Source organism: Euphorbia lathyris, chromosome 10, assembly GCF_963576675.1.
Source record: "Euphorbia lathyris chromosome 10, ddEupLath1.1, whole genome shotgun sequence".
Classification (NCBI taxonomy): domain Eukaryota; kingdom Viridiplantae; phylum Streptophyta; class Magnoliopsida; order Malpighiales; family Euphorbiaceae; genus Euphorbia; species Euphorbia lathyris.
In genome coordinates this window covers 14115763-14143338 of record NC_088919.1, presented here as the reverse complement: position 1 = coordinate 14143338, position 27576 = coordinate 14115763, and the positions used below count along the sequence as shown (strand labels likewise).

General features: G+C 36.4%; 1 protein-coding gene across 6 annotated transcripts; it reads right to left on the bottom strand.

The window, feature by feature from the left end:
- Nucleotides 1-5065: 5065 nt before the first annotated feature.
- LOC136208243 (N-acylphosphatidylethanolamine synthase) lies at nt 5066-25922 on the bottom strand. 6 transcript variants are annotated; one of them, XR_010677020.1, is made up of 6 exons: nt 25662-25922; nt 25455-25582; nt 24225-24310; nt 16074-16211; nt 9775-10422; nt 5066-5411 (listed from the first exon to the last, which is right to left on the bottom strand). XR_010677020.1 is itself a non-coding variant. In XM_065999038.1 (5 exons), exons 1-5 carry the CDS (start codon nt 25738-25740, stop codon nt 10138-10140), a joined length of 696 nt encoding a protein of 231 aa, XP_065855110.1. In that variant the 5' UTR covers nt 25741-25892; the 3' UTR covers nt 7505-10137. The 6 variants fall into 6 exon arrangements, 4 of the variants coding, with proteins under 4 accessions (XP_065855110.1, XP_065855111.1, XP_065855112.1 ...); XR_010677019.1 differs by lacking the exon at nt 5066-5411 and adding an exon at nt 6694-7131; XM_065999038.1 differs by lacking the exon at nt 5066-5411 and having other exon boundaries at nt 7505-10422; nt 25682-25892.
- Nucleotides 25923-27576: the final 1654 nt, after the last annotated feature.

Below are 27576 nucleotides of genomic sequence, written 5' to 3'. Positions count from 1 at the left end.
AGGGATGAAGGTTTACATGCCATCGAGCATGCTAGCGAAATATAGTGTTCTCAACTTACAAAATTGATTTGAGTGCATTTTTTTACTTTTGAGTACCAAACGATTGTAAGAAATGAAGAGAATGTAAAATTCTAAAGGATTCAATTGTCAAAACGATACCAACCTTACAAAAATGATTAAAGAACAAAAATAAAATTGTACTGCGAAAATGAGCAAATTTTGAACTTGAAAATTAAGACTAAGGAAATAACTGAGAATTCTAAAAATACCAAAGTCGAGAGAAATTATTAGAGCTTTGCTCGAGTGTGTGTTGAGTTGTCCTTTTCGTCATGATTTCTTCATTTTATAGATGTTGGTGGCAACTTCCTGTTTCTTCTACTAAGTCACGTTCTCCACCTTTAGATCATGTCTTCAGTAACTTCTCCACTTTGCCTTCCACGATGGATTGATTTTGACACCTTCTAATTTTTCTGCTTTTTAATTGGCTCACAAAATACACATTAAAAATTAAATTACCTCCTGGTTCCCCTAGGTTTACCTCAAGTGTCCCCTAAGGTTCACTCTCGGAAGTAGGTTTCTCTTGAGGTTCATTTTAGGAAGTAGATTTCCCCTGAGGTGCACTTTAAGAATTTCCCCTAGTTTCCTTTAAGATGTTTCCCTAGGGAAACTGAGATTCACTCTAAAAAATTTCAAAGTGAACAGTGTACTAAGAAAACATAAAAAAAAAGTTTCTTAAAATAAAAAGTTTTTTAAAAGAAAAAGTTTCCTAAACAGTTTTAAGTAAAAGTTTTCTAAAAGGAAAAATTTCTCTCATGCAAAGTGTATATCAGGATGTGCATTAGGGAAACTTTGTTTTTAGTGCAAACACACTCGTAGAAGCTTAAAAATGGGTAAAGTCTACTTTATCTTTATTTTTATTATATGCGATTCCACTTTTTTTTTATTCTTACTAGTTACTGATTTTGGCATCAGAGTGCACTCATAAGGTCAACTCTAATGCAGGTCAACAAGCAGTCAAAAAAGTCAACTCGACAGTTGGATAATACCCAACATTTGATGTGGTGAGCACGAATGCCATTGTAAGACCTCTAAATTCTCAATCCAAACAACTCGAGACATTTTTTAAAAGCATGGACAAACAGTTGTACATAGTTACTAGTTGAAAGAAATCCATTCCTTGATATGAGGACTCAAATAATATAGTCGACCCCACACTAGGGGGGAGAAGAAAGAATATCAAACAACAATGAGCAAGACCTCAAAATCCATGAAATCGAGGATGATATGGCTAAGAATCCCGATAGAACCCGAAACTCCATGACATATTATAATGTGATGTTTTTCTTCAGATTATAAAAAATGCAAGAGACTCAAGTCTAGATGCCACAAACTCAATTACAAGTACAATAAGAAAATCAACAGTTATATGCTTGCCCAACAAAAGAAAAGACATCCTCCCTGAGCAGGAGAAGCAAAGGGGAAGGGATATGACTAAAAGCCATGATTAGAGTCTCAATGATAATACTTTGCCTAAGGAATACAGCACTCGGTGAAGGAAATAAAAACAAGTATTAAATGATGCCAATCTTTAGGACAAAGCTAAAAAATTCGACGAAAGAATATTGAGAAGTATTATTCCAACATTTTCTGGATAAAAAAGTGCTCGATGGAATGGTGGGCTACTAGATACCATCTCACACTTCCCTATCGCAATACATTATTGACACTCTTTTTCAGCCTCAATAGAAAATCCTCGTCTCCCTCATTATTCTAGTGTAGAAGATCTAAATGAACATTATGCGGTTTTCATGAGTATAATGAATTTGTATGCTTAGGAGGGCATTATGATGTGTAAGATTTTACCTACCACCTTACTAGAGGTGGCTCAAGCATGCTACATGGAGTTATCAACGAGATCTATAAATTCATTTTAGTATTTTAAAGATCTATTTTTTTAGCTCGATTCACGGGAGCAATAAAACCTCAGAGAATAAGTACTAACATTCATAATGTTCGACAATATGTTATATATCATGTTCGAGATTACCTTATGAGGTTTCATCAAATGGCCGTTTTTGTCAAATCTTTAAATTTAGAGGTTGCCATATATGCCATCGAAAAAGGCACAACTTGCAAACCTCTAAAGCAAAAGTGTTACACATACCCACTTAGGACTTTCAAGGAGTTGATTTTTGTAGGCTATAGTTTCATTTTTTATGAAGACAATAAGCTTCCTACTAATTATGTCGAGGAATAAAATGACAAGGTACACAAGGAATCAAACTAAGAGGAAAACAAGTTGATGACAATAGGGAATATTATGGAGAAAAAAGTAATTATCACCGTTTTTTTAATTCTTGCAAACTAAATCTCCTATAAAAATTATAAAAGGAACTTAGAGGAATGAAGAGGAATAGAGAAGAAGACGATTCGAGAAGAAACAACTAGAGAGATTTCTTCAAAATTTATAACTAAAAGTCGGGGGAACCCAAAGGGAGACATGTTAGTATAATAACCTATTCTTAGGGTAATCTCAAAGAACGATAAATAGGTAATAATTACCTCTATAAAACGACAGAAGATAAAATATCCTTAGGAAATTACAAACATTTCCATGTGGTAAAAAAAATAGGCTCAAAATATTTCAGGGTTCATCATTTGCATACAAGGAGTCCAAAAAAACAAAAGAAGTCCTAAAGGACTTTAGATAAAGGATTTTAACGAGGGACATCTGATATTACATCTATTAGAAAAAAAAGTAGTTAAAAGGTAATTGCACGTGGACCAATAAGGAAATCTTTACTCAAAAGGCATAACCGTCGAGGAGACATGTTCCAATCATAATGACGGATCTGGAATATATGTTCCTATTCCTTAAACACGTCGAAACTTACAGGGTGAGGAAACAGACTCAAAAGCACATAAACATGTGGGCTAATGCAATATTGCCACATGAAAGGCTACTCAAATATGAGACACCCCTTTCGGTCTCTATAAATAGTAAACTCAAAGATTATAAGGTACACAACAACTTCTTCTTTCACTTTACTTTCTAGTCATTTAGTATCTTCATTGACTTAAACATATGGGTAGGGACGTCGTACTCCAACATCTCTTTGACAATTTGCTAATAGCTTCTCAAGTATCCTAGAGGCAGTCTATCAAGCTTCTATCGGAGTTTGAAGACATCAATAGGAAAAAAAATAAGGTAAATTATATACATGGTGTACAACATTTGTCATTTTTTTACAATTTGGTGTATAACCTTTAATTTTGCACACAAAACTATACAACCTTTTGATGACTTCCCATTAAAGAGTAACCGGTCAGCGCACCACGTCAGCAATTCAACCTCCCTATAAGTCAAAATTGACCGGTCAACATACCACATCGTCAATTTTGACTTTTAGGGAGGTTAAATTACTGACGTGGCACATTGACTTCGTGTTGACCAATCATAATTACTGACTGTACACTTTAGTGGGAGGTCACCAAAATATTGTACAGTTTTGTATACAAAATTGAAGGTTGTACACCATGTATATAATTGTAACATTCCGACCCAATACTGTGTAGATGTTGTCCACTTTGGCCCAAATCCAACAGTTTGGGCCTCACGGCTTTAGAACACGTTTACATGTATAGCCTCACTCATTTCCTCTCCATTTCGGATGTGAGATTTAATTTATTTTTGTTTCTATCTCCATCCTTTAGGACCAATCATTGCTTAGGCTTTCTACTCGGTCGTTACAGTAATATATCCCAAAAGATTGATATATAGTCCTTTAATTGTAATTTGACATATTGGATAAGAAAAAGGGAACTTATTTTTTCAGCATGGAAGATGGAGCTAATTAAAGTTTTTTTAATATGAATTTGTTTACTTTGTTAGCTTTGTCAGAAAATTGCAGAGAATCAGTCATTCTATATGATAAAAGGAAATTTTCCATGAGACCCATATTTGTCCGTACCACTTGGAAGTTGTAATTCTATTTAAAATTAAATTATAAAATTAATTGTTTTTTTTTGTTGAATAAAAAATATTTATTTTACACGTTTCATGGGTGGGGACCATTTTAAACCATTTGCTGGATTGCCGGCCAGCCGGCGCCGGCGAAGTATTTTACCAAGGAAAGATATTATATTACATATGGGGAATTGGTATGATATCATGGGCAAAATTATTTTTCTATAGTTTTTCAATTGTTTATATGCTTTTTATTAAGAAAAAGTAAAAAAAAAATAAAAAAATAAACCTTTTGTTTTATCCAATTTGCAAAAATAATCCGTATAGTTTAAAAGTTTGTAAATTATATACTACTAAACTTTGCAGTTAAAAGATATGTTAGTCAATTTTTCGGTCAAACAGTACTTGTGATTTAGTTAATTTGCAAAGTTAGACATTGAAGTTTGGATAATTTACAAAGTTAGTCTTCTCAATTGCTCATTTTTGGTAAATAGTCGTGAAAACAATTTTTGAAAGAATGACGGGGGGTTTGTAAACTACAAAAAGCAAATATCTATATCTGCAAACTTTTAAACCACGCGAATTGTTTTTACAAATCGGTCAAACCACAAAATTTATTTTTATTATTTTTCCTTTTTATTATTGAATCTTTAATATATAAATTTATGGGTAAAGTACATGGTTTGTTAGATTTGCAAATTCAGTGTAATAATTAAGTTCGAAATGAACCGCGTTGGAGTAGCTATTAGGAAAAAAACGTCTTATGTGGCTCAGATAGTGACTACATTACAGGAAAGAGAACCAATAGAGCACACTATTGTGGTAGTCGAAACGACGGAGAAATTCTGAAAAAAGAGCGACCGTAAAAAATACCGACGAGAGTAATTGAATCGTCTATCGGAAGTATAGAGAGAGTGATTCATGCTTATTAGTAGGGTTTGTATCCAATATATAAAGACATATTTTAAAACCGTAAAACCATAAGGCCAAAAGTATTGGATTTGGACGTAAATAAACAATAGTTACATGATATTCGTATAAGTTAACAAAGGTTGAAAGATAATTAAAGATAATTAAAGTATTGACAATTATTGTATTTACATATCCCGTATTGACCATTTATGTTTCCCATTTATAATAGCAACCAAAGGTAGTCATCGTCATTCTAGGAGTTTGTCCTAATGAGGCACTAAACGCCTCTTAACCTTCGATTGACTCTGCCAAATTCAAACTGTTATGTCGTCAAGTGGTGCACCTGCCATACAACAAGCGTGCTACCCGATGTCATCGTTTCATAGGGTCTGTGGCCTTTGAACCTCTAAAATGTCAAACGATGCCCTTTGACATTTATCCTCTGTCATTTGCGCAACCGTTTAACTTGATCCAATGGTTCATTCTTAACCGTACGATTACTGGAACAAACGCCAGAGATTCTTCCACGTGGCTGAAGAGTACCATTCGCATCATTAGGAAATATTTCTTTCTCCAAATCAGACGGTTCATGTAAATTTTCGAGACCAGAAGGGTGACATTAATCCACATATAAATAATGTTTTTATAAAATATTCCTTAAGTATGAGATCCTCTCTCTCCACTCTACTTTATCTATCTACTCTTATACTGCTACTTACTTTAGCATCAGAGTTCACAGGAAACCTCCCCCAACACAGGTTCGACAATCGGAATAGCAGCAACCTCGCCTCATATACCCGATCAACTCCGAAGATCCAACTTCCTCATTATTTTCCAATACAGAATTTTCTCTTACACAATATTTTTCAAAAATATTGGACTTTATTTTTCTTCACTTTTTTCTAAATTTATTTTTCTATTATATTTTTTGATGAATTTTTTTTAAAGTATAAATGTCTAGGTCACAAAATTCATTAGCCCAAATAAGGTATTTTAATGACATTAATTTTAATAAAACAAAGATAGCAAGTTTGCTACCAAATAAAATCAATGTGTGCATTGCTCGTGATTTGCATTAAAACAACTAACTGCTTATTGGCAATCTTTCACTTTCTATTCTGTCCTTTTCAATACAGATGTTCGCACTAGGAAGAAGAAGGGAAAATACTATTTTTAGCCCTTATACTTTTATGGAATTATTAATTGAGTCCCTACTTTTTATTTGACCCCTAATTAATGAATTAATCATTTGTGTTAAATTGTATATCGAGAAGAAACATTAATGTTAACATTAGGAATGTAAACAGGACGGGACAGGACAGGACGGGGTAGAGAGTGCATCTCCCATCCCCGTTCCCCGACTAGTTGGGGATTCCCCATCCCCGCGAGTAGTCGACCAGGCCCGTGTCCCCTGGACTTAGACAAATTTTTTTTTTATCTTTAGGTCCAACCGATCCAGGCTCGCTAAAGCCTGCCTATATCTTAGACGGACTTGGGATTTACAAAATAGCATGGACTGGCCAGCCTATTAATATTAATTAATAAATTTAAATATTTAAATATTAATATTTATTTTTAAATATAAATTTTATTTTTTATTTGTAAAAATTATAATATATATATTTAGGTGGGTTTATATGGACTGGGCTTGTGATTTGATTTTTAAACCCAAATCTAGTCCTGCTAAATTAACAGTGGGCTAGACTGGGCCTAGACTAAGCATTTTTAAATAAAAACCCGTTAGACCTAGCCTGACCCATGAACAAGTCTACCCACGAACTAAATAGGAAAAAACTTATCCACATCCCCATCCCCCACGGGGATCCCCATTTCCTGTCTATCGATGTTCTAAAAAAGTTATCCACATTCCCCATTTCCTATTCTCCGCCGGAAATCACCGTTTATGTTTTAAAAAACAGTAAAAAAAACGTTCAAGGAACAATGGCTAATAATACAAGTATTAACAATCATTCTTAAATTTTCCAAATCACAAAAAACTAAAAGTTGAAAACAACCAATTACCTAATTAAAATGTACTTAAATTATCCAAGAAAATCAATTATTAAGGAGAATAATCGGGGATCCCCCGATGGGATTAACGGCGCGGGGATCCTTGGGGGGCGGGGAATACGATGGGGACTGAGAATCCTCGTCCCATTTCCATCCTTAGTTAACATGTACTCTGACTGACCAAATGAATTTAATCGATCATTGTTAGATAGCTTTACGATGATTTTAATCTCATTTGAACACTGCAAAGAGAAGAGAGAGTTCAAACATTTTAACAACACTTGGTAGTAGACCTATTCATGGGCTACCCTGACCGATTTTTATACTAAATTATCTTGTCTGAACACAACTCATCCCAATCCCAATCGACATTATATTTACATCGGGTTCAAACAGGGATAAATTAAAGTAAGAGAACTAATTCCCAAGTTCCACTTAATCTGCCCGACTAATATATATTCATATAAAAAAATTAATTAAAATTAATCTATAAATATAAAAGGTTAATATCCATATATGTCATTGTATTTGTCTATTTTGTCACAAATGCTCATATATCAAATAACCACCCAAATGTATCATTGTAATTGTTAACAATAGATAAATATACCCTTATTTGAGCGGTAAACTTGTTTAGCTGTTAATTTGATTTAGGGGCATATGTGACAACACGGACAAATACAATAACATATATATGTATCAACCCAAATATAAATAATAAAATGCAACAAAAATGATTTTATATAATAAAAATATATTTAACAAAGTAAAATAAAGGTAAGAAATACATATATGAAATGTTTATAATATAAGACCATATTGGGCTCGGGCTTTTAAAATAGATAAGCTCAATCTATTCTACATAGCAAATTAGAGCAGATTCGAATCAAACCGAACTAATTATTAAATATATATATTCAAATCCAAGTCATAAAAGACGGATTTAGACGGACTACGCGAGCCAACACGCTTGTGAACATGTCTACTTTGGTAGAGCCAACATGTAGCTAGGAGACATAGGGAAGATTTTAAAAATATTTACATATGTAAAACACATTTATATGAGGCCTTAAAATATTTAATTTAATCACAAATTTAAAAAATTATAAAAGCAATCTAAGAAATAGGGTCCTGACTGACTAGGGCCATTAATGACCTAAAGTAGCTACTCAAGATCGGCCCAGTCAAAGTTCGGCTCAAGTTTGGAATCAACTCGAACATGTTAATGCCTAAGCCTGAATTTTCTTAGATTCAACGCGAAAGCTCGCGAACAAGCCCGCTTGTTTTTTAGTTACTATATACATATTTCATTCATTTTCAATGCTATAATTATATCGTTTAAATTTGTTGTATAAAGTTTAAATTTAGTATTTCTTTTATTAGGCTCGGCTCAAAAGTCGGTGACCATGGGTATAAATGGAACAAGGTAATTTACAAACTATTCAAGTTTGGCTCGAGCTAACGAGCCTGGACTTCTTTGGATTTGGCTCGAGAACTTACAATCAAACTAGATTGCTTTTGAATTACTATATATTTCATTAATTTTAATGTTACAAACACATCGTTTAAATTTTTTGTAAATATATGTTAAATGAAGTTTAAATTTGATATTTCCTTCGTTAGAATGCTGGATTAAATAACAAAATGTTTAAACAGATAAACTTGAGTCTATTCGAATCGAGGCTTTCACGAGCTTTTTTCGAGTCGAGACTCGAGCTTAGCCTATTTTTGGTCCTCTCGAGCTCAAGCCAAGCCTACAATTTTAGGCTCGACAAGCTTCGAACTCGAGTCCGACCTTGTTGATTTTCGAGCCGAGTCTATCTATGTTCGGTCTCAGTTCGGCTTGTTAACACCTAGTACTGACCCCTACCAGCCAAAACAAAACTCTTGTATTTAAATTTTTAATATATTCCTACCACATCGTGTAGTTATATTATAATGTTAAAAAGTCTAAATAATACATTAGGTAAATTACACCCATGACCCTAGACTTTACACTTACTTTTATTATGACCCTTAAACTTCAAAACCGAACTTTATGACCTTGAACTTTACACTTTACTGACATAGTGGCCTCTTAACGTTGATCACATCAAAATAACAAACGATAATCAGAAATAAAGTTGTTCAGATAATCCGTGTTTTTTTAGAGCAGTTATTCTTTTTAGAGAGCAATTATTCTCTTTGTAAGTCTCTTGAATTCTCTAACTCTTCCTCTTCTCTCCTAAACCCTAATTGTTCCTATAGTATAAAATCTTCACCAAAAATAAAAAATCCAGTATCCCCGCACCCGTGTCCAAATTTAGGATGGTATCCCCGTATCCAAAATTTTCAAGTTTGCCGTGCTGGATACTCGGATCTGTACCAGTATCAGACACGAGTTCCCGAGTCCATGTAACATAGTTTATAACCATATTTCTCATGGAATCGCCATTTTAAATTTTCCAAATCACAATTTTTGGATATTTCTCTCTAAATAACAAGTGTCTCTCTTCTAATCAAACGTCTAAATGACCTCAAAACCAAAAAATTCAAGACTTGAAGTTGCTCAAACTATTATTTCTACCAGTTATATAATGAAGGGTTACCTGCTATTGGAGTAATTATATTGATCAGTTAAAAGGGCCGTTATGTTAATAGTGTAAAATTCAAAGGCCATAATGTTCGGTCATAATGGAAGTAGATGCAACGTTCAGAGGCCATGAGTGTAATTTACAGCAATACATTCCGAGCAGAGTTTTACTGGGTGTTATACCTTTTCAGAACCAACCAATTAATGCAAACAGGAAACAACAAACATCAACACGAGCATAACATATTGACCCGAGCCAACAAAAATAACTAAAACAGAGAAGACCCGAAAAAATCAAATAAAATAGAGATACCTGAATGTGCCTTACAATTTCAAAGAACTAATCAACAACTGAGGAAGCAGAGACCCTGCGATATCGATATCAATCCCAGCTGAGTTTACATATATATGGCCTGAAACTCCAATTATTGATGTAGCTTCCAAACAAACACCACATCAGTATTAATGAATTTTCAAAGGATAAAAAAAAAAAAATGTACGAAACTACTTCCTCAATCAAATACGAAAACCTCCTGATGATACAAACCTCTCAAGAAAGCAGGAAGATATCTTTATCGGCGCTGAAAGTTATCGAAATGACAATATATTCTCAACTAACTGTATAGGAGGGTGAAAGTTAAACCAAATGATCGAATTTTCACGAGACTTGGGTCTTTCACTTTGAAAAACTTCTACCTAAACATCTCAATCTTTCCATGACATTTTGAATTTTTTCTGAAATTGATGTGTAGAAACACCTCTGTGCTGCTTCATCCAGATCATAATGTGAAACAATAGGCCATCCTTTACTGCTAAAATGCAAATTACGGGACATAGATATCGCTGTTTGTCTCATTTTAGGAAGGTCGAATTCGATTGGCTCACCGATAACTATGTTAATTTTCTTGTTACATAATGGGAAAGGAGGCCTTCTTCCAAACCAGTAGTTCTCAGGCATTACCTGCAATTATGAAACATGGTATGAACGGTTAAAACGAGGCAATATATTGCATATATGATTCGAGTTCGACACATTGAGCATCTTCAAAATGATAACAATCTTACTATTTCCTAACTTAAAAATGAACAAACGGTTCACATTTGCGTGAAAATAGAAGTTCTAAGATATCTAGATATGTATATGAAACATGGTATGAATGGTTAAACTAGGCAAATTATTGCATATATGATTCGAGTTCGACACATTGAGCATCTTCAAAATGATAGCACTTTTTCTATTTCCTAACTTAAAAATTCACAAAGGTTCAGATTTGCGTAAAATTAGAAGTTCTAAGATATCTAGACATGTATATGAAACATGATATGAACGGTTAAACGAGGTAATATATTGCATATATGATTTGGGTTTGATACATTGAGCATCTTCAAAATGTTAGCAATCTTACTATTTCCTAACTTAAAAATGAACAAAAGGTTCACATTTGCGTGAAAATAGAAGTTCTAAGATATCTAGACATGTATATGAAACATGGTACAATAAAATCTCTATAAATTAATACTCATAAACTCTTTAAAATAATAATTTCTTCTGGTCCCAACTTGGGCCAGTTCAAAAAATGATCAATTTTAATAAATTAATAAGATAAATAATTTTCTAGAACAACCCTTTATAAATACATTGTATTATTACCTCTATAAATTAATAATTTCTCAAATACATATGTGAAATATATATAGATATACATACTTAGGATAATTTAGCGAAATATGAATCTATAGTATTTTGTTTTTTCTTGAAATTTAAATCTAATTGAATTCCATCTCTAACTATTCTTAGTGCATTCAAAAGTTCCGGTGTATCATTGTCAAATTGTAACAAAAAATTGTAAAGGGTGGATGATGCTATAATTGCTTCCTTTCTTGTCACTGATTTCCAAGGTACCGAATCATCCTCAGCTTCATCCTCATTTTTGGTATGATTTGAAACAACATTCTATATAAATTTATATAGTAATTTATTAACTATGATAAATTAAATATTTTTAACATAAATACAATGAACTTCCAAATTCAATTAACTTATATAATGCACATTTAATTTTATTTGTTCACTGATTTTAGACAAAAACTTTATTTAAATTAGTAATTTAAAATTTATTTTAAAAAGGAATTAAAATCACTCTATAAATTAATAATTATTAATTTATCGATTAATTAATAACTCTATAAATTAATAAAATTCCATGGTCCCAACATTATTAATTTATAGAGGTTTTACTGTACGAATGGTTAAACGAGGCAATATATTGCATATATGTTTCGAGTTCGACAAATTGAGCGGCTTCGGGATGAGAGCAATCTTAATATTTCCTAACTTAAAAATGAAGAAAAAGCTCACATTTACGTGAAAATAGAAGTTCTAAGATATCTAGACAAGTACATGAAACATGGTATGAACGGCACGGTTAAAAGTGGCAATATATTGCATATATGATTCGAGTTTGATACATTGAGCATCTTCAAAATGATAGCAATCTTACTATTTCCTAACTTAGGTTCACATTTGCGTGGAAATAGAAGTTTTAAGATATATAGGCATGTATATGAAGGCTTAATATCTCCATCGCCTTCTAAACTTGTCCCATTTTGTCACTTAGCCCCCTCTATTTAATGGCCAACCTATCAACCCCTCAACTCAACAAATATAACACTTCGTGCCACTTTATGTGCTTATACGGCATTAATTAGTTCCCTCAACTGGTATACTCAACGTCATGTGGGCACAAAAAGGGCCAAATGCATGACGATTTTTGAGTTGAGAGGACTGATAAGTTGGCCGCTAAGTAGAGGGTGTTAAGTGACAAAATACGACAAGTTCAGGGCGGCGAAGGTATGAAGCATGTAAAAGAAACATGGTATGAATGGGTAAAAGGGGCAATATATTGCATATATGATTTGAGTTCGACACAATGAGTATCTTCAAAATGATAGCAATCTTACAAAACATATTACAATTATGGTGACTTTCCAATTTCCATACGGCATACTCCCAAGTCCCATCCCATTCCATCAACGTCTTTGTTCTATCCATGTCGTGGTGCATCAGATTATCAGAAACAAATTTTCTTCATCTTAGTTCATCAAAAACATCAACAGAATACAGATTCTCAAACTCTCGACGACGACGACGACGACAACAACATCATCAAAGCCTTAGTCCCGAAATAATTCGGGGTCGGCTAACATGAACCATCATATAAAACCGTGAAATCAAGTCGTGTCAGCGACATAAATTCGCTCCCTCCACTCCGTCCTACCCACTACCATATTTTCCTCAATTCCCAGTAAACTCATATCACTCTCGATCACCCTCCTCCAAGTTTGCTTAGGTCTTCCCCTACCCCTCACCACTACATCCCTTTGCCACTCTTCGGTCCTCCTAACCGGCGCATCAAGCGCTCTACGTCTCACATGGCCAAACCACCTTAGTCGGTTTTCTCTCATTTTATTCTCAATAGATGTAACCCCTACTTTTGTCTTAATTATTTCATTACTCACCCGATCCTTTCTCGTATGACCACACATCCATCTCAACATACCGACATCTTATGGATGTGACAGTGTTTCGCTGCCCAACACTCCGTACCATATAACAATGCTGGTCTGATTGTCGTGCGGTAGAATTTTCCCTTCAATCTATTAGGCATGCCGGGGTCACAAAGGAAACCCGTAGCACTCTTCCACTTCGACCAACCAGATCTAATCCTATGAGCAACATCTCCATCTACTTCTCCATCCGTTTGGATAATAGATCCTAAATACCGGAAGCAATCCGAGGCCTGAACAACTCTCCCATCTAGGGTGATTGTCCCTGCCTCCCTACTCCTATGGCCACTAAACTTACACTCCAAATATTCTGTCTTACTTCGGCTCAACTTAAAGCCTCTAGCTTCTAGAGTTTGTCTCCATAGTTCCAACTTCCTCTCCACTCCTTCTTTCGTCTCATCAACCAACACAATATCATCTGCAAACAACATGCACCATGGTATACCATCTTGAAGTGAACTTGTTAGTTCATCCATAACGATGGCAAAAAGAAATGGGCTTAGTGCGGAACCTTGATGCACTCCAATCGTAATAGGGAACTCTTCAGTCTTCCCAACACTAGTACGTACACTCGTGCATACCAGCAACCCACTACTAGTACGACACTAACTAGTAAATACCAGCAACTCACTCTCCTCCTTCACTAAGGATTAAGCAACTCGAACTAGTTCCATCATTATCAAGTTATCAACAACAAGGCAAATAAACGGAGTCAGAAACTCAAACTCTCCACTAAGATTGCATATTGTTATCAAGTACTCGGTTGATATGACGTCTTTTTTGACAAATCAAAGTTGCATTTCTAGACTAATTTTTGGTAATATTTTAAGTTCAACATTGTGAAGGTTACAAGTATATATAAATATTTATAGTATTATTATAATGTTCAAGCACTTAACTTATACACATTCTCTATAGAGTCTATAATCAGAGGTTCTACATGAACCCAAATGTTTTAATTTAGTTTTAATTTTCCGTTGACTTATTTTCCTAAACAAACAAACACCGGAAAATCAGGAGAATATTTTCCGGCAAACAAACGAGACCTTAGTTGCATGATTTTACTTTTTTTCCCTTAGATTTGAAAGCATTGCAACTCCGAGGTGTGAACTCTTTTAACTTTTTATTCAATCACTCATTGGTTACTGCAAATTGCTAGTTTTCACAGAAATTAACCAGGATGGTGTTCATATATCATAATTTGCTTAGCTATCCTACATCACAATCTCAAAAGTGATTTAATATAGTTTCAATAACTAATGAGAAAAGGATTGTAATCGAGCCGAGCCGAGCTTTGGCATGCTCATGCTCGGCTCAGCAGAAAATAATTGAGCTCGGCTCATTAAGGAAACTAAATGTTCATGAGCAGCTCGTTAATTTTGTTCATAAACTTTCTCGCGAACAACCCATTAGTTATATTGATAAGCAAGCTCACGAGCAAAACTCGTGAATAAAACTACATAGTTTTACATTTCCCCTTCATAGAATAACATAAATACTATTATTCAAAAGATAATCGAACCGAGCTTGTTCACGCACATTATAATCGAGCATGTTCACGAGCCTATAACCGAGCTTTTGAGTCGAGTTTCGCCGTGCTCAAGCTAACTGAGCCTCAAAATCATGCTCAACCTCGGCTCGTTTATAAATCAAGCCGAACACAGTCGGAGCTTTTATCGAGCCGAATGTCGAGCCGCTCATACAGCCCTATAAAAACTAGTGGCCTAAGATATGATTGAAGGTTCCAACTTTTGATCATTTTCTGATGAACCTATAACATGCTTTTTGTCACGGAACCAATTTAACTAAAAGCTCAAGCCGATAGTTAAAGGTCCACTTCATATTAATATCTGACGCTTTTTATTTTTGTGGTTCTAACAATAACGAAAGAAAAGATCTTTTTATTAAAATGGGGCAAGCTTTGATGGCACAAAAATCCAAAAACTGAAACCATATGATAGGATTAATGCAAGACAAGTCCCGTCTCAAGTAATGTTCAGTAAAAGTGCAAAATTGAAGGAGACGTTTTATAAGAAAACTTTCATTTGGCTATGATATAAGACATTGTTGTGTGTTGAGTATTGAAGAACCAAGTACATAAGATCAACTTGACAAACATTGACATATATGATAGATGACAAATATGAGGATATTTAATTATCAAATAATGCATATAAGTCAAGCAACATACAAAGTAGTCTCAATGCCAAATTAACACATTTAAAGCAAAATACAGAACATGCCACAAACATAAGCTCCAATATAGCTATGCCTGTTACCGAGCCGAGTTGAACCGAGCTTTGGCATGTTTGGCTCGTTAGAAAATTGACAAGCTCGAGCTCAACATCGTTTGAGAGTTTGTTCACGAGTTTTGCTCACAAGCAGCTTGTTAATTCTGTTCATGAATTTCGCTCGTGAACAACTCATTAATTATGTCCATTTGAAATTTCTTTAACACAAAATTACATTGTTTTACATTTCCGCCTTTATAAAAATACCATTATTAAAAAACTAATCAAACCAAGCTTGTTCATGAGCGTATTCATGAGCATTATAATCGAGCTTGTTCATGAACCTATAACTGAGCCTGCGCGCGATCTTTCGTGCGAGTTTCATCGTGCTCAAGCTCGGCTTGTTTATAAATCGAGCCGAATACGATCGAGCTTTTATCAATCTGAACGTCGAGCCACTCATGAGCGGCTCGACCCATTTAGAGCCCTAGATATAGGGTACATTTGTCATAAGTAATCTATGAGAAACCCATTTGGTGTACGGTCACTAAATCATTGTTCAAAGAATGGGTGAAAGCACAGTGGGGATTCAAGCAAGCACTAGCAGTATGTATGCATGTTGATAATAAATAAAAACTAGACAGGGAAACATGGTGATGATTTATGAAGTATAAAAGCAAGCAATTAACCAATTTCAATAGTGAACTTGGTGGATCTTTGTAGTTCAATTGCAAGCATAGCTACATTAATGCAAAAGGTGAAGGCGAGTGAATCCTTTAGAAGGTGTGATAGATGTTACAGATGAGGAAATTACCTCTTCAAAACCTTTATGAACAATGGGCAAGACTATAGGTGTTATAGGGGCACGGACAATAAGACTCGCAGTACCCCATTTCAATCGTCGTATTGGTGCATCCACTTGAGAAACTTTTCCTTCTGGAAATGTATGTAGCTGTTAATTAGAAGTCAATAAAACATCAGAATAACATGTAAAATTATGGTGCAGGTGGATATGAGAGGTAAAAGTATAATTCACATTATGAACTGGAGCAAATAATATTTAAACCATTCATTCTTGCAAACTACTTGTAGAAGCCATGTATGCATTTATGAAAACTTTTAAATATACCCAATGGGGTTACTCTAATTGGGGTTAGATTTTATGTCAACAAAGATTTAATTCTGTTGGAGAATACTACAAAACCATTTCTGAATACACTGGACAAACATGAAAATGTGCCTTCAATGAGAAGATAAAAAGTATGGTCCAGGTTCTGAATGGGGCTTGATTGGCACATTGTGAGTACTTATCTTTTAATCTTAATAGGATCTTCAAGCATGTTTCTAATCTAACTATGTTGCACAGACACGGAAACGTTATTTCTAAAACATAATCTTCACAAAATAGCCTTCAAATGAAAACTGACATGGACACAAAATGCATAAACCCTACTAAAGAGGAGTGTCTGTGCAACATAGGTTTCTAATAAAATAGTTGATGATCTATGTTGCACGGAATCGGAAATGGAAACTGAAAAGGACACCGAGAAACACTATTTCTAAGAAAATTTAGCTAGGAAGCAGTAATGGATATGGAAAAGGAACGGAAGCGGAAACGCGCAAAAGCTAGTGAAGAAGAATTTCCATGCAACATAGGTGATGATTGATATCTTCCATCAGGAATTTTTTTATAATTTTCAACTCTCTAACGCCGGAGCAAATTTATCTACTCTCTCCATCTTAAGATAACAGGCCTTAATAGTCACTTCAATGCAAATTAATAAATACCAGGTAATATATTTTTTTCAAAAAAGCATATGGCTCCTATAAAATCCTCGTATTAATATAACTGACTAATAGTAATAACTAAAATTAGACATCCAAGAAATTTTTAATTTAATATTGCAAGGCTCAAGATAATTTTGGAACAATTTATCGGTGTTCAATTTACTGTTTCACCTAGTACAAAAATAGTCCTAGTTTATTTGTTGATAAGAATGTAAATTAAATAAGGGGCAAAGTGAAAAATTAACTGCTCGCTATACTGAAAAAAAAAGGAAGTGCACTATATTTTGGGACAGACAAGGTGAAAAATTAAGGAAAACTTAAGATTATTTATTTTTATGCTACGATCTTACTTTAGTCCTCATTAGTTAAGGAAAACTTTTACTTCTGTTTCTTATAGGATTAGAATCAGTTTTTGAGTCCATAGAATATATATCTATACATAGTTGTTAAAGCCGCAAGGCAAGGCCCGCGCCTGAGGAACACGAGGCATAGAATATATATCTATACATATATTGTCAGAACCTAAGTTCTGCAGAATTCTGATATAGGATTTAAGGAAGAAAAGGGTAGAAGAAGAAGAGAATTTAGAAGGAAACAGGATGATAATTCTATTGATAGATGTGCTCAATGAGCATGACCAGCTATAAAGGCCAAAACGGTTACAAAGGACTAACAAGAATGCCACCTGGCATAACAAACTAGCTAGCAAACAAAAGAGCATCATAACAGAATTACACTCAAGGCATGGCAGTAATTTAAATGCAGTCCATATTGCTAACGGTAGATCTCTTCTTTCTCTGATATGTAACAATTCCTTCCCCTTTTGCGCATTCTTGTCCCCAAGAATGATAAAAATCAGGAAATTGACGTCGTATGGTCTGTTCATCCTCCCAAGTAGCATCAACTGCTGAAAATCCGGACCAACGAATGAGAAGCTGTGGGGTGGGTTGATCATTGATGAAAGCTGTTCTAGTGTTAATGACCTTGCTAGGAGTGACAATGTAATCAGGGTCCATGACTGGTGGTAGGGTAGTGAAAACAGGTAGGTGAGGGTGGAGTTGTTTCTTAAGAAGAGAAACGTGAAAGACAGGGTGAAGTTTACAATTTGGAGGAAGTTGTAACCTGTAAGCCACTTGACCAACCTTTTCTAAGACAAGATAGGGACCATAGTACTTGGCTGAGAGTTTCTGAGAAGTCCGCGCAGCCAATGTCAATTGTCTATAAGGCTGGAGCTTAATAAAAACCATGTCTCCCACTTTAAAGGACCTGTCAGACCTGTGCTTATCAGCTGTCTGTTTCATTCGATTCTGAGCAGCAGCAAGGGAGGCCTTCAGATACCCATTCATCTGCTCCTTGTCGGCTAAGAAGGTTTCAACAGCAGCTACCTGTGTAGAGTTTGGAGCGTTAGCAAGAGGAAGGGTAGGAGATATACCATATAGGGCTTGAAATGGACTCATGGTGATAGAGCTGTGATAGCTGGTGTTATACCAATATTCTGCAAGGCTTAGCCAATAGTGCCATTTTTTTGGGTTGAGGAAACACATGCTGCGTAGATAGCCCTCTAGGCATTGGTTCAAACGCTCGGTCTGACCATCAGTTTGGGGATGGTAGGCACTACTGAACTTCAGTTGAGTCCCCAGCAACCTCATTAACTCTTTCCAAAAAGTGCCCGTGAAGATCTTGTCCCTATCCGAGATGATGGACTGTGGCATTCCATGAAGTTTGAAAACTGAATCTAAGAAGACTTGAGCAACCTGTGAGGCATTAAAAGGATGAGAAAGTGGAATGAAATGGCCATACTTGGTAAAACGATCTATCACCACTAGTATAGTGTCGAACCCTCTGGACTTAGGTAACTTTTCGATAAAATCCATAGAGATTCCTTGCCATGCATTCTGAGGAATGGTAATTGGTTGTAAGAGGCCTAGATAGGCAGCATGATCTGCTTTACACCTTGAGCATGTGTCACAGGTTGAAATCCATTGAAGCACTTCAGCCTTCATCTTAGGCCAATAAAATTGTTGCTGGAGTTTGGTAAGGGTGCCTTTTACCCCGGAATGACCTCCTATGGGAGAGTTGTGACAAGTAGACACAAGCTTTGATCGAAGTTCAGTGGATGCACCAATGTAGATCCTGTCATGATACTTAAGCAGGCCTTTGGATAAGGAATAGTGTGGTTTCCCTTGAGGTTGAATCATTAACTGTTGCAGCAATGTCTGGGCTGCTGTATCATTCTCATAAGACGCTTGGACCTCCTCCATCCAAGTGGGAATGACTAAACTGATGGCCTGTAGGGTCATGTTGTCTTCCATCTGCCTAGAGAATGCATCAGCAACTTTGTTGTCCTGTCCCCGTTTGTATTGAATTGTATAATCCAACCCAAGCAATTTGGATATTCCTTTTTGCTGCAAATAGGTGTGTAGCTTTTGCTCAAGGAGATGCTTTATGCTCTCGTGATCGGTCTTTATGATAACTGGGGTAGATTCCAAGTAGTGACGCCAAGTTGTGCAAGCTTGGATTATGGCCAGTAATTCTCTCTCGTATGCCGAAAGGGATTGGTGGCGAGGGCTGAGACTTTTAGATAGGAAGCAAATGGGTCGGCCTTGCTGCATGAGCACTGCGCCTATCCCTAAACCGCTTGCATCACACTCAAGCACAAATGGCTTAGAGAAATCCGGAAGGGCTAATACAGGTGCTTGTGACATGAGCTTTTTAAGGGCTAGAAATGCCTCTGTAGCAGAAGTGGACCAGTGGAATTGATCTTTCTTTAACAGGTCAGTTAAAGGTTTACTAATGAGGCCATACCCTTTTATGAAGCGTCTGTAGTAACCAGTGAGTCCCAGGAACCCTCTAAGACTCTTGAGAGTAGTTGGAACTGGCCATTCCGTCATTGCCACAATTTTAGCTGGATCTGTTGATACCCCTGCAGCAGAAATAATGTGGCCTAGGTAGGAAACTGAAGATACAGCTATATCACACTTAGAACCTTTAGCAAAGAGTTGATGCTGAGCTAGCAATTGAAATGTGAGCTCCAAGTGCTGAAGATGTTCTGCTTCTGTCTTGCTATAGATGAGAATATCATCAAAAAAGACCAATATAAACCTGCGTAAATAAGGCTGAAATATTTGGTTCATTAGTGATTGAAAGGTAGCTGGTGCATTTGTGAGCCCAAAGGGCATCACCAGGAACTCAGTGTCCTGAATGGGTTTTGAAAGCTGTTTTGGAAACATCTTCTTGGCGCATACGAATCTGGTGGTAACCAGAACGAAGATCAAGCTTAGTGAACACTGTGGCCCCTTGTAGTTCATCAATAAGTTCCTGAATCACAGGAATGGGGAATTTGTCCTTGATAGTGTGTTTATCAAGCTCTCTATAATCAACACAGAATCTCCAAGACCCATCTTTTTTCTTAACAAGTAAAACAGGGGAGGCATACGGGCTTGTACTAGGCTGAATGACTCCAGAGGTAAGCATTTCAGCTATTAACCTCTCTATTTCATTCTTTTGATGAAAGGAGTACCTGTAGGGCCTGTAATTGATTGGTTCAATGGTTTTAAGAGGTATGGAATGGTCATGTGACCTTGGTGGAGGTAAGGCTGTAGGGTTTAGAAACAAGGCTTTGTACTGATGTAGTAATGGTGTGTAAGGTGGTGGTGCAGGTGGTAAGAAATCAGGTTGTTTGGTGATGTTTTGGGGTTCTGTGTCCTCACTGAGTTGCAATAGGAATAGAGAGGAAGCTACACCTCTCCAACCTTTGGTGAGAAGTTTGTTTACTGACTTAAGTGTCATCTGTTTAATGGACATGTCCTCAACCGCAATGCCCTTAAGTTCTACTTCCTTCTTATCTTTGCACACAAGTAATCTATTGTTATCAAAATCAAATGCCACAGGTGTGTGAGCTCTCATCCAATCAGCCCCCAAAATTAAATCATATTCCCCTAGCTCGAGTACTCTTAAAGTAAATTGGAACCTGGTATGATGCATTGTCCATGAACAGTCATGGCATTTGTATTGGACTGTAAGCTGTCTCCCATCTGCAATGGTGACCGCTGCAGGCTTGACCTTGATCAATGGTAGCTTAACTTCCTTTGCAAAGTGTTCGTCCACAAAGCTGTGGGTGTTGCCACTGTCTATCAAGATGTGAATAATCTTCTTCTGCATAGTTCCTTTCAGTTTCAAGGTTCCACTGGTTCTACCACCAGTAAGAGCATGAATAGACAGGGTAATTTGCTCTTCCGCGGGAGAAGGTGGGGATAGAGCTTCTTCTTCCTGTATTTCCTCAGTGGTTGGCTCAGGTTCTTCTTCCAGTGCTTCCATGGCCTGTAACTTCTTAGTTGTGCAAGTATGGCCTGGGAAAAATTTGTCTCCACAACGCCAGCAAACTCCAGGAGTTCTTTTCATAGGTGCAGGGTGAGTAGTGACTGGTTGATTGGGTTCAGGCAATTTGTGTGAAGGTGTTGGGTTTGTATTTGGTTTAGTAGGGTAGTGGGTGTCCAGGATTTGTTTGGTAAGGGCGATCGAAAGGTAGGTTTAGGTTTTAAGGCCTCCATCATGGCCTGAACATGCAATTCCTGGAATTTGGCTTGTTGAATGGCATCGTATAAGGATACAGGTTTGAATGATCTCACTGAAGTCTGTAATTCTGGTTTCAGTCCAGCTATGAATCCTTTACAATAAAAATCTTCATCAATGGTGGGATAAGATTTCTCCAGGCGAAGCTTCATCTCTTCGAACTGATCCTGAAATGCTTCCACCGTAGTGACCTGTCGCAGCTTAAGTAATTGTTCTACGGCGTCACGAACTACGGTGTCCAGAAACTGTTTGTTCAGCTCATCAACGAATTCAGGCCAAGTCGCCGCCATATGACTGGGTTTCCAGTTCCTGTACCACTTCTCGGCTCGTCCCTGCATAAACAGTCCGGCTAGGTCTACTCGTTTTTCATCACTAATCTCGAATATCTGGAAATATTTGCTGCACTTGCTAATCCAGAGATCCGCTTCAGTTCCATCAAAGGGAGGTAACTCGCACCGCGACAACATCTTATTGACCGGAACTGCTGCCTTGTTGCCTGAGTTTTCACCGGAATAGTATCCCGACGAGATGAAACTTGCAAATCCTCCCGGCGGAGTTGGCCCAAGTATTCCCTTAGAACCAAGGAAGACATCCTTCTCTTTGAATGGGTTAACAGGGGTCTTCAACGGAATCGAAATTGATTCAGATTGAGGTTCCACCATCTTGCTAATGGCGTTGATGGTTTTCTGAACGAGCGTTTCCAAATTTTTATGAGAGGTGAGTAGGGATTGATGCATAGCCGATTGTTCCTTCTTTAGCTGAGTTTGCTCAGTTAACAGAGCCTCTATTCTCTGGTTTTGGATTTTTTGCTCGTCGGAGATCTGAGCTTTCAGTTCCGTCAACTTCGTCTCCGTCGACGTTTTCTGTTCATTCAGCTCAGCGCTGAGTGCTGTCAATTGTTCCGCCAAGGCTTCCATTCGTGTAATTGCTCTCGTCTACGGGTGGACCATAAATGGCCGGAGGAGACGTCGTCTCTGATACCAATGTCAGAACCTAAGTTCTGCAGAATTCTGATATAGGATTTAAGGAAGAAAAGGGTAGAAGAAGAAGAGAATTTAGAAGGAAACAGGATGATAATTCTATTGATAGATGTGCTCAATGAGCATGACCAGCTATAAAGGCCAAAACGGTTACAAAGGACTAACAAGAATGCCACCTGGCATAACAAACTAGCTAGCAAACAAAAGAGCATCATAACAGAATTACACTCAAGGCATGACAGTAATTTAAATGCAGTCCATATTGCTAACGGTAGATTTCTTCTTTCTCTGATATGTAACATATATATGTATATATATATATACTCTATTACTATTAGTTAAAGCATATCAATATTTGATATCAGTATCACTAATAGTCTATTACTAGTTAAAGCATAAAGCAAATAAAAACAATTATGATCATACAAACAAGACAAAACGACATAAAAACATAATAATAATAAATGTCAAAAGCACCAAGTTAAGTTCACACTTCATAGAGAAGTTAACATATACTTAACCTAAGTACCTAACTAATGCTACAATTACAGGCTGCACGTTCTCTGCTGGTTCTTCTGTGTGTCGCAGTTTCTGTTTGAGTGGAGACTATTCTTTACGTGACTCTGCTCTTAATCCCTCTCTAGTCTTTCTATATTCATGTCTCTTGATATTCTTATTTAGATCAAGCGTTAAGATTAAGTTTATTTAAATGAGATTAGTGGTTGAGATTAATCAACCATTTGTTTTACACAAAACAGTAAAAAAAAAAAAAAACCTAGCGAAAACAGTATATGTTACTGAGGCAGCCCTGACTCGGGCTCTGCTGCCCAGGCGAGGTGCACAAGGCGAGAGCCTTTTAAACTGCGCCTCGCCTTGTGCAATCAAGGCTCACTACCTTGAGCCTTGCGCAAGGCGTGCCTGTAACAACTATGTTTACAAAACAAATAAATAAAGACACATAAAACAAAGGAAAAGAGGCAATTGAAAAGTACATTATAGATTCATTTTAACAAACAATACAAATATCAATCAGAGAAATCCAACTTCAGTGATCTACCTAATCAGACAAGTCGACAGACTACAGCTCATTCTCTGTATTTGAAACCCCATTGATTTTACAGTAGTTTATCTCTAAGTAAATCAATCTGCATGAAAAAAACTTCACTGGTTCTTGTACAATCTTGACATTTTTCCTAAATAGATGTACATGAAAAATCTTTCGTTATTATATTGTGACCAAATCAACATGAAAAGGAGGCATGCAGATGAAGCTAAGAAATTTTATTTCTGATATGACAAAGAAATCTCAATTTAAGAATAAAAATGAAAAATTAGCAAGTAGAACAAAGTACAGCTGCAAGTTCCAAAATTTAAGGATCCTCAGCAAACTCTTAATAGAGAGTATTAATTGATAGACTTAGATTCTTTCCGTGCATCAGTAATCAATTATGCTGACATTTGGATTAAGGAGCTCATTAAGATAACGAAAAGGAAACAAAAAAAAATGCATAAAATTAACCATCAAGGCAAACATGGATTAGAGTATCTATGCCAACAAAAAACTCCATATAACAAGTCTGGTTCAATCAAGCAAAGAATGATGGTACAACAGTTAAGGTAAATACCCATGCTCCGTCACTCAAGCGTTCAAGTGCTTCATTCATGTGTTCTTGATAAATTCCTCCACCACGAGTAATAGGTATGCATTTGCCTGCAAAATTTAGAAGTTCAGAAGCATAGACCACTTAAGATTATTGAGTATGTTTCCAAGAAACACCATATTAGCCATAGTATAACTCTTATAACTGCTGCTAAACAGCAAAGCAGAACAATCTCCAAACAACTTCAAAAAAGAAAATGGGAGACAGTAACCTCCGTGGATAATTCACGAATGGAAAATTTCAGAATAGGGTGAAATTTTGACAAAAAAAAGAGACTAGCCTATTTTGCTAAGCTTGAAAGCTTCCAAATGATATAATAAGTAAGAATTGTATCGAAATTCTATCACTTTATTCAACTTCCTAATATTCACATCATGAATACATTACATTTAAAAGCACCCCAGCAATCTCCCATTAACTACGAAAAAAGCATCTTTCTGAGACACCAACTCCCCCGTAGATAATGGCATAATGATATACACGTCTCACAGCTAAAAAAAATGTCTTCCAACCTATATTGCATGGAAACGGATACGGATACCGGAAACATTGTTTCTAAAACATAAAAGGGCGGCCTGGTGCATTACGTGTCCCTGCTAAGCAAGGGTCCAGTGAGGGGTCCCACCACAAGGCTGTACTGGGGGCAAGTCTTCCCCTGCCAAAAACCGATATGGACACGGAAACACTATTAAAGAAGAGTGTCCGTGCAACATAGCTCCAACTATTAGCATTCCTATTACAGGTAATTCCACGCATTTTCTCTTCCACAACTTGAGACCTATGTTGCACAGAACTCTTCTTTATTAGAGTTTCCGCGTTTCATGTCCGTTGCCATTATCATTTCCTAGATAAATTTTCTTAGAAATAAAGTTCCCGGTATCGGTATCAGTTTCCATTTTTGTGCAACATAGCTTGAGACCTTTACTATATTCCCAAGCACAGCATAAGATAAAACGTGAAAAAAAAAACTTCGACATGCCTAATTAGTCTATTGTGCAAACAAAGACTGGCAAGAAGTTTGATGAACACAAATTTAAATAATCAATTTACAACTGAAGCAGTCTGCTAGGTTAACCAGACATTCACAGACCTAATAACATATCAGAAAAACTATAGAATCGCCTTCTAGAGCAACAAAACAACAATAATTCTCAAACTAACAAAGTTGTACTCCTTATCGATGAAGAAAAATACCGAGGCGGAAAAAATAAGAGAGCAGAGGATTTTTGAAACAAATGTCTTCAGCAGCGAGCACCCATCGAGCTAAATTCGAATCACCGGAAGGGAAACCATCGAAACCCCACATAACTGGATCATCCAACCTATAAAAATCAGAATCAGATAAGAATTTATATATACATAAAAAGCCGAGAAGAAAAGAAAGAACATGAACTGTGTTACGTGGACATGTGATTGCTAACAGTGATAAGAGGTACCCCAGGGGGTCGAGATCGGACAAGACGAAGAAGTGTATCGGCATTATGAACAGAAGTAGTGTTGAGAAGATTGGCTACTGCTTTTGAAAATGTCCCTACAGCCATGATTGCTATCTTCCTTGGAATTCCTCTCATGTGGCTTGATCTTCCTGCCCATTCCATTCTTCGTCCCATTGCTTCGATTTCCCTGTGAAAATGGGAAGTGTAAGTTCGCGTTCAGTTCTGTCAGTAAATTGTGTTTTTTTTTTCCCAATTTCTAATTTCTACGTTTTGGTGTGAGAGGGTAAATTACACTTATACCCACTAACTTCCTAACGGAACATAAATGTCATTTAACTTTACATTATCTAACATTATGGTCGCTGAATTTTAATTAGGGATAATATATAAAAGGGAAAACTACAAATCTGGATCAAATGGGAAGTCCATTTACATATTAAACCCATTTACTAATTCTACTACATATCTAGACTGATTTTGTGTGACTTTTCAAAAATACCTTCAATATTTACGCGAAGCTCGCCCCATCCCGTCTGACTTCGCATATTCACCCATATGCGAAGCCTGCGAAGTTAATGTTTTGATTTACTTAATGAATTTAGTTCGCATATGCGAAGCCTGCGAAGCTGAAGTTTGTTTTGCTTGATGAATTTAGTTCGCATATGCGAATGCTGGATATGATTTGAAGCTAATACGCGAAGTGGTATATAACAAAAATTGGCAAACAACAATGGATTCGAACATTAAAATCATAACATTATCAAAATTTACAACAAGATTGCCACAATAACAACATTCAAATCATAACATTATCAAAATTTACAACAAGATTGCCACAATGAACTCTACTAACCAATCATTTTAAAGTGAAACTAACTAATCCGGTACCAAGATTACGTATCCGCTTCAAAATTGGCACCGGATTAAGTTAGGTCCACTTTGAAGATTGGCACCATGGGATGGACGTGTCCCATGGTGCACCCCGAGATTGACACAACCTCTCCTAACGAATCATTTCAGGAGTGAATGTGTCAATCTTGGGGAAGTTCATCCCTATACAGGAAGGAAAATCATCTTCCCTGCAGCCCAGTACGCCGCCTTCCAGAAAGGGATGTTACGTATTCAATCATCTACAGAAAAAATTAACCGTGTTAGTTATGAAAAAGGACAATTTTGGCTTCGCGAAATGAAAATTAGCGAAGCATGCGAATGTAAATGTGCAGGGGAAGAGGTGATTTTACTTCGCATATCTATTTTTTCGCGAAGTGTGCGAGGTATGAAATGTGACTATCTACGTCGCATATCGATGCTTTCGCGAAGTCTGCGAGGTCTGAAACGTGAGGATCTATTCGCAGACTTCGCGAACTAATCGATTCGCGAGATAGATCCATACGTTTCAGACTCTTTCTCTTCGCAGAACTTCGCGAAATCATCAATTCACGAAGTAGATCATCACTTTCCAGGCTCGTTCTCTTCGCAAAGCTTAGCGAAACCATCGATTGCGAAGTGAATTCATGAAAAAACGCAGAAAAAAAAACAGATACTTATATTTTTCGCCCCTTTCACCCCCAAAAGCGACAATAACAATATGATAACATGGGGAAGAACGAAGGATATAACGTAGAAAAACCATTTCTTTGATGATTAGAAGAAAAAACCAAGCAACGAACAGAAAGATAAAAAACCATTTACTCGTTTTCTAGGGTTGGGAAGTTGCAAAATCAAGAGATGAAGAGATGAAAAAGAGAAATTCATTATGATTTTGACTAAATGGTGCAGATTTCATGCAATTTAAAGGAAAAAAGGAAGATCAAAAGTCTTGAAATCATTAATGCAGGAGCAACTTTTCGCATAACCAATGAGATAGGGGGGGGAGCGGT

Excerpts from the sequence above, each read along its gene's own strand:
- LOC136208243 (XM_065999036.1), bottom strand. The coding sequence starts at position 25,870 with ATGGGACGAAGAATGGAATGGGCAGGAAGATCAAGCCACATGAGAGGA. Across the intron at positions 16,212-24,224 it reads GCTTGAGTGACGGAGCATGG|CTACATACATTTCCAGAAGG; the intron begins GTATTTACCTTA and ends TCTAATTAACAG. Across the intron at positions 10,423-16,073 it reads TTCATAAAGGTTTTGAAGAG|GTAATGCCTGAGAACTACTG; the intron begins GTAATTTCCTCA and ends TCATAATTGCAG.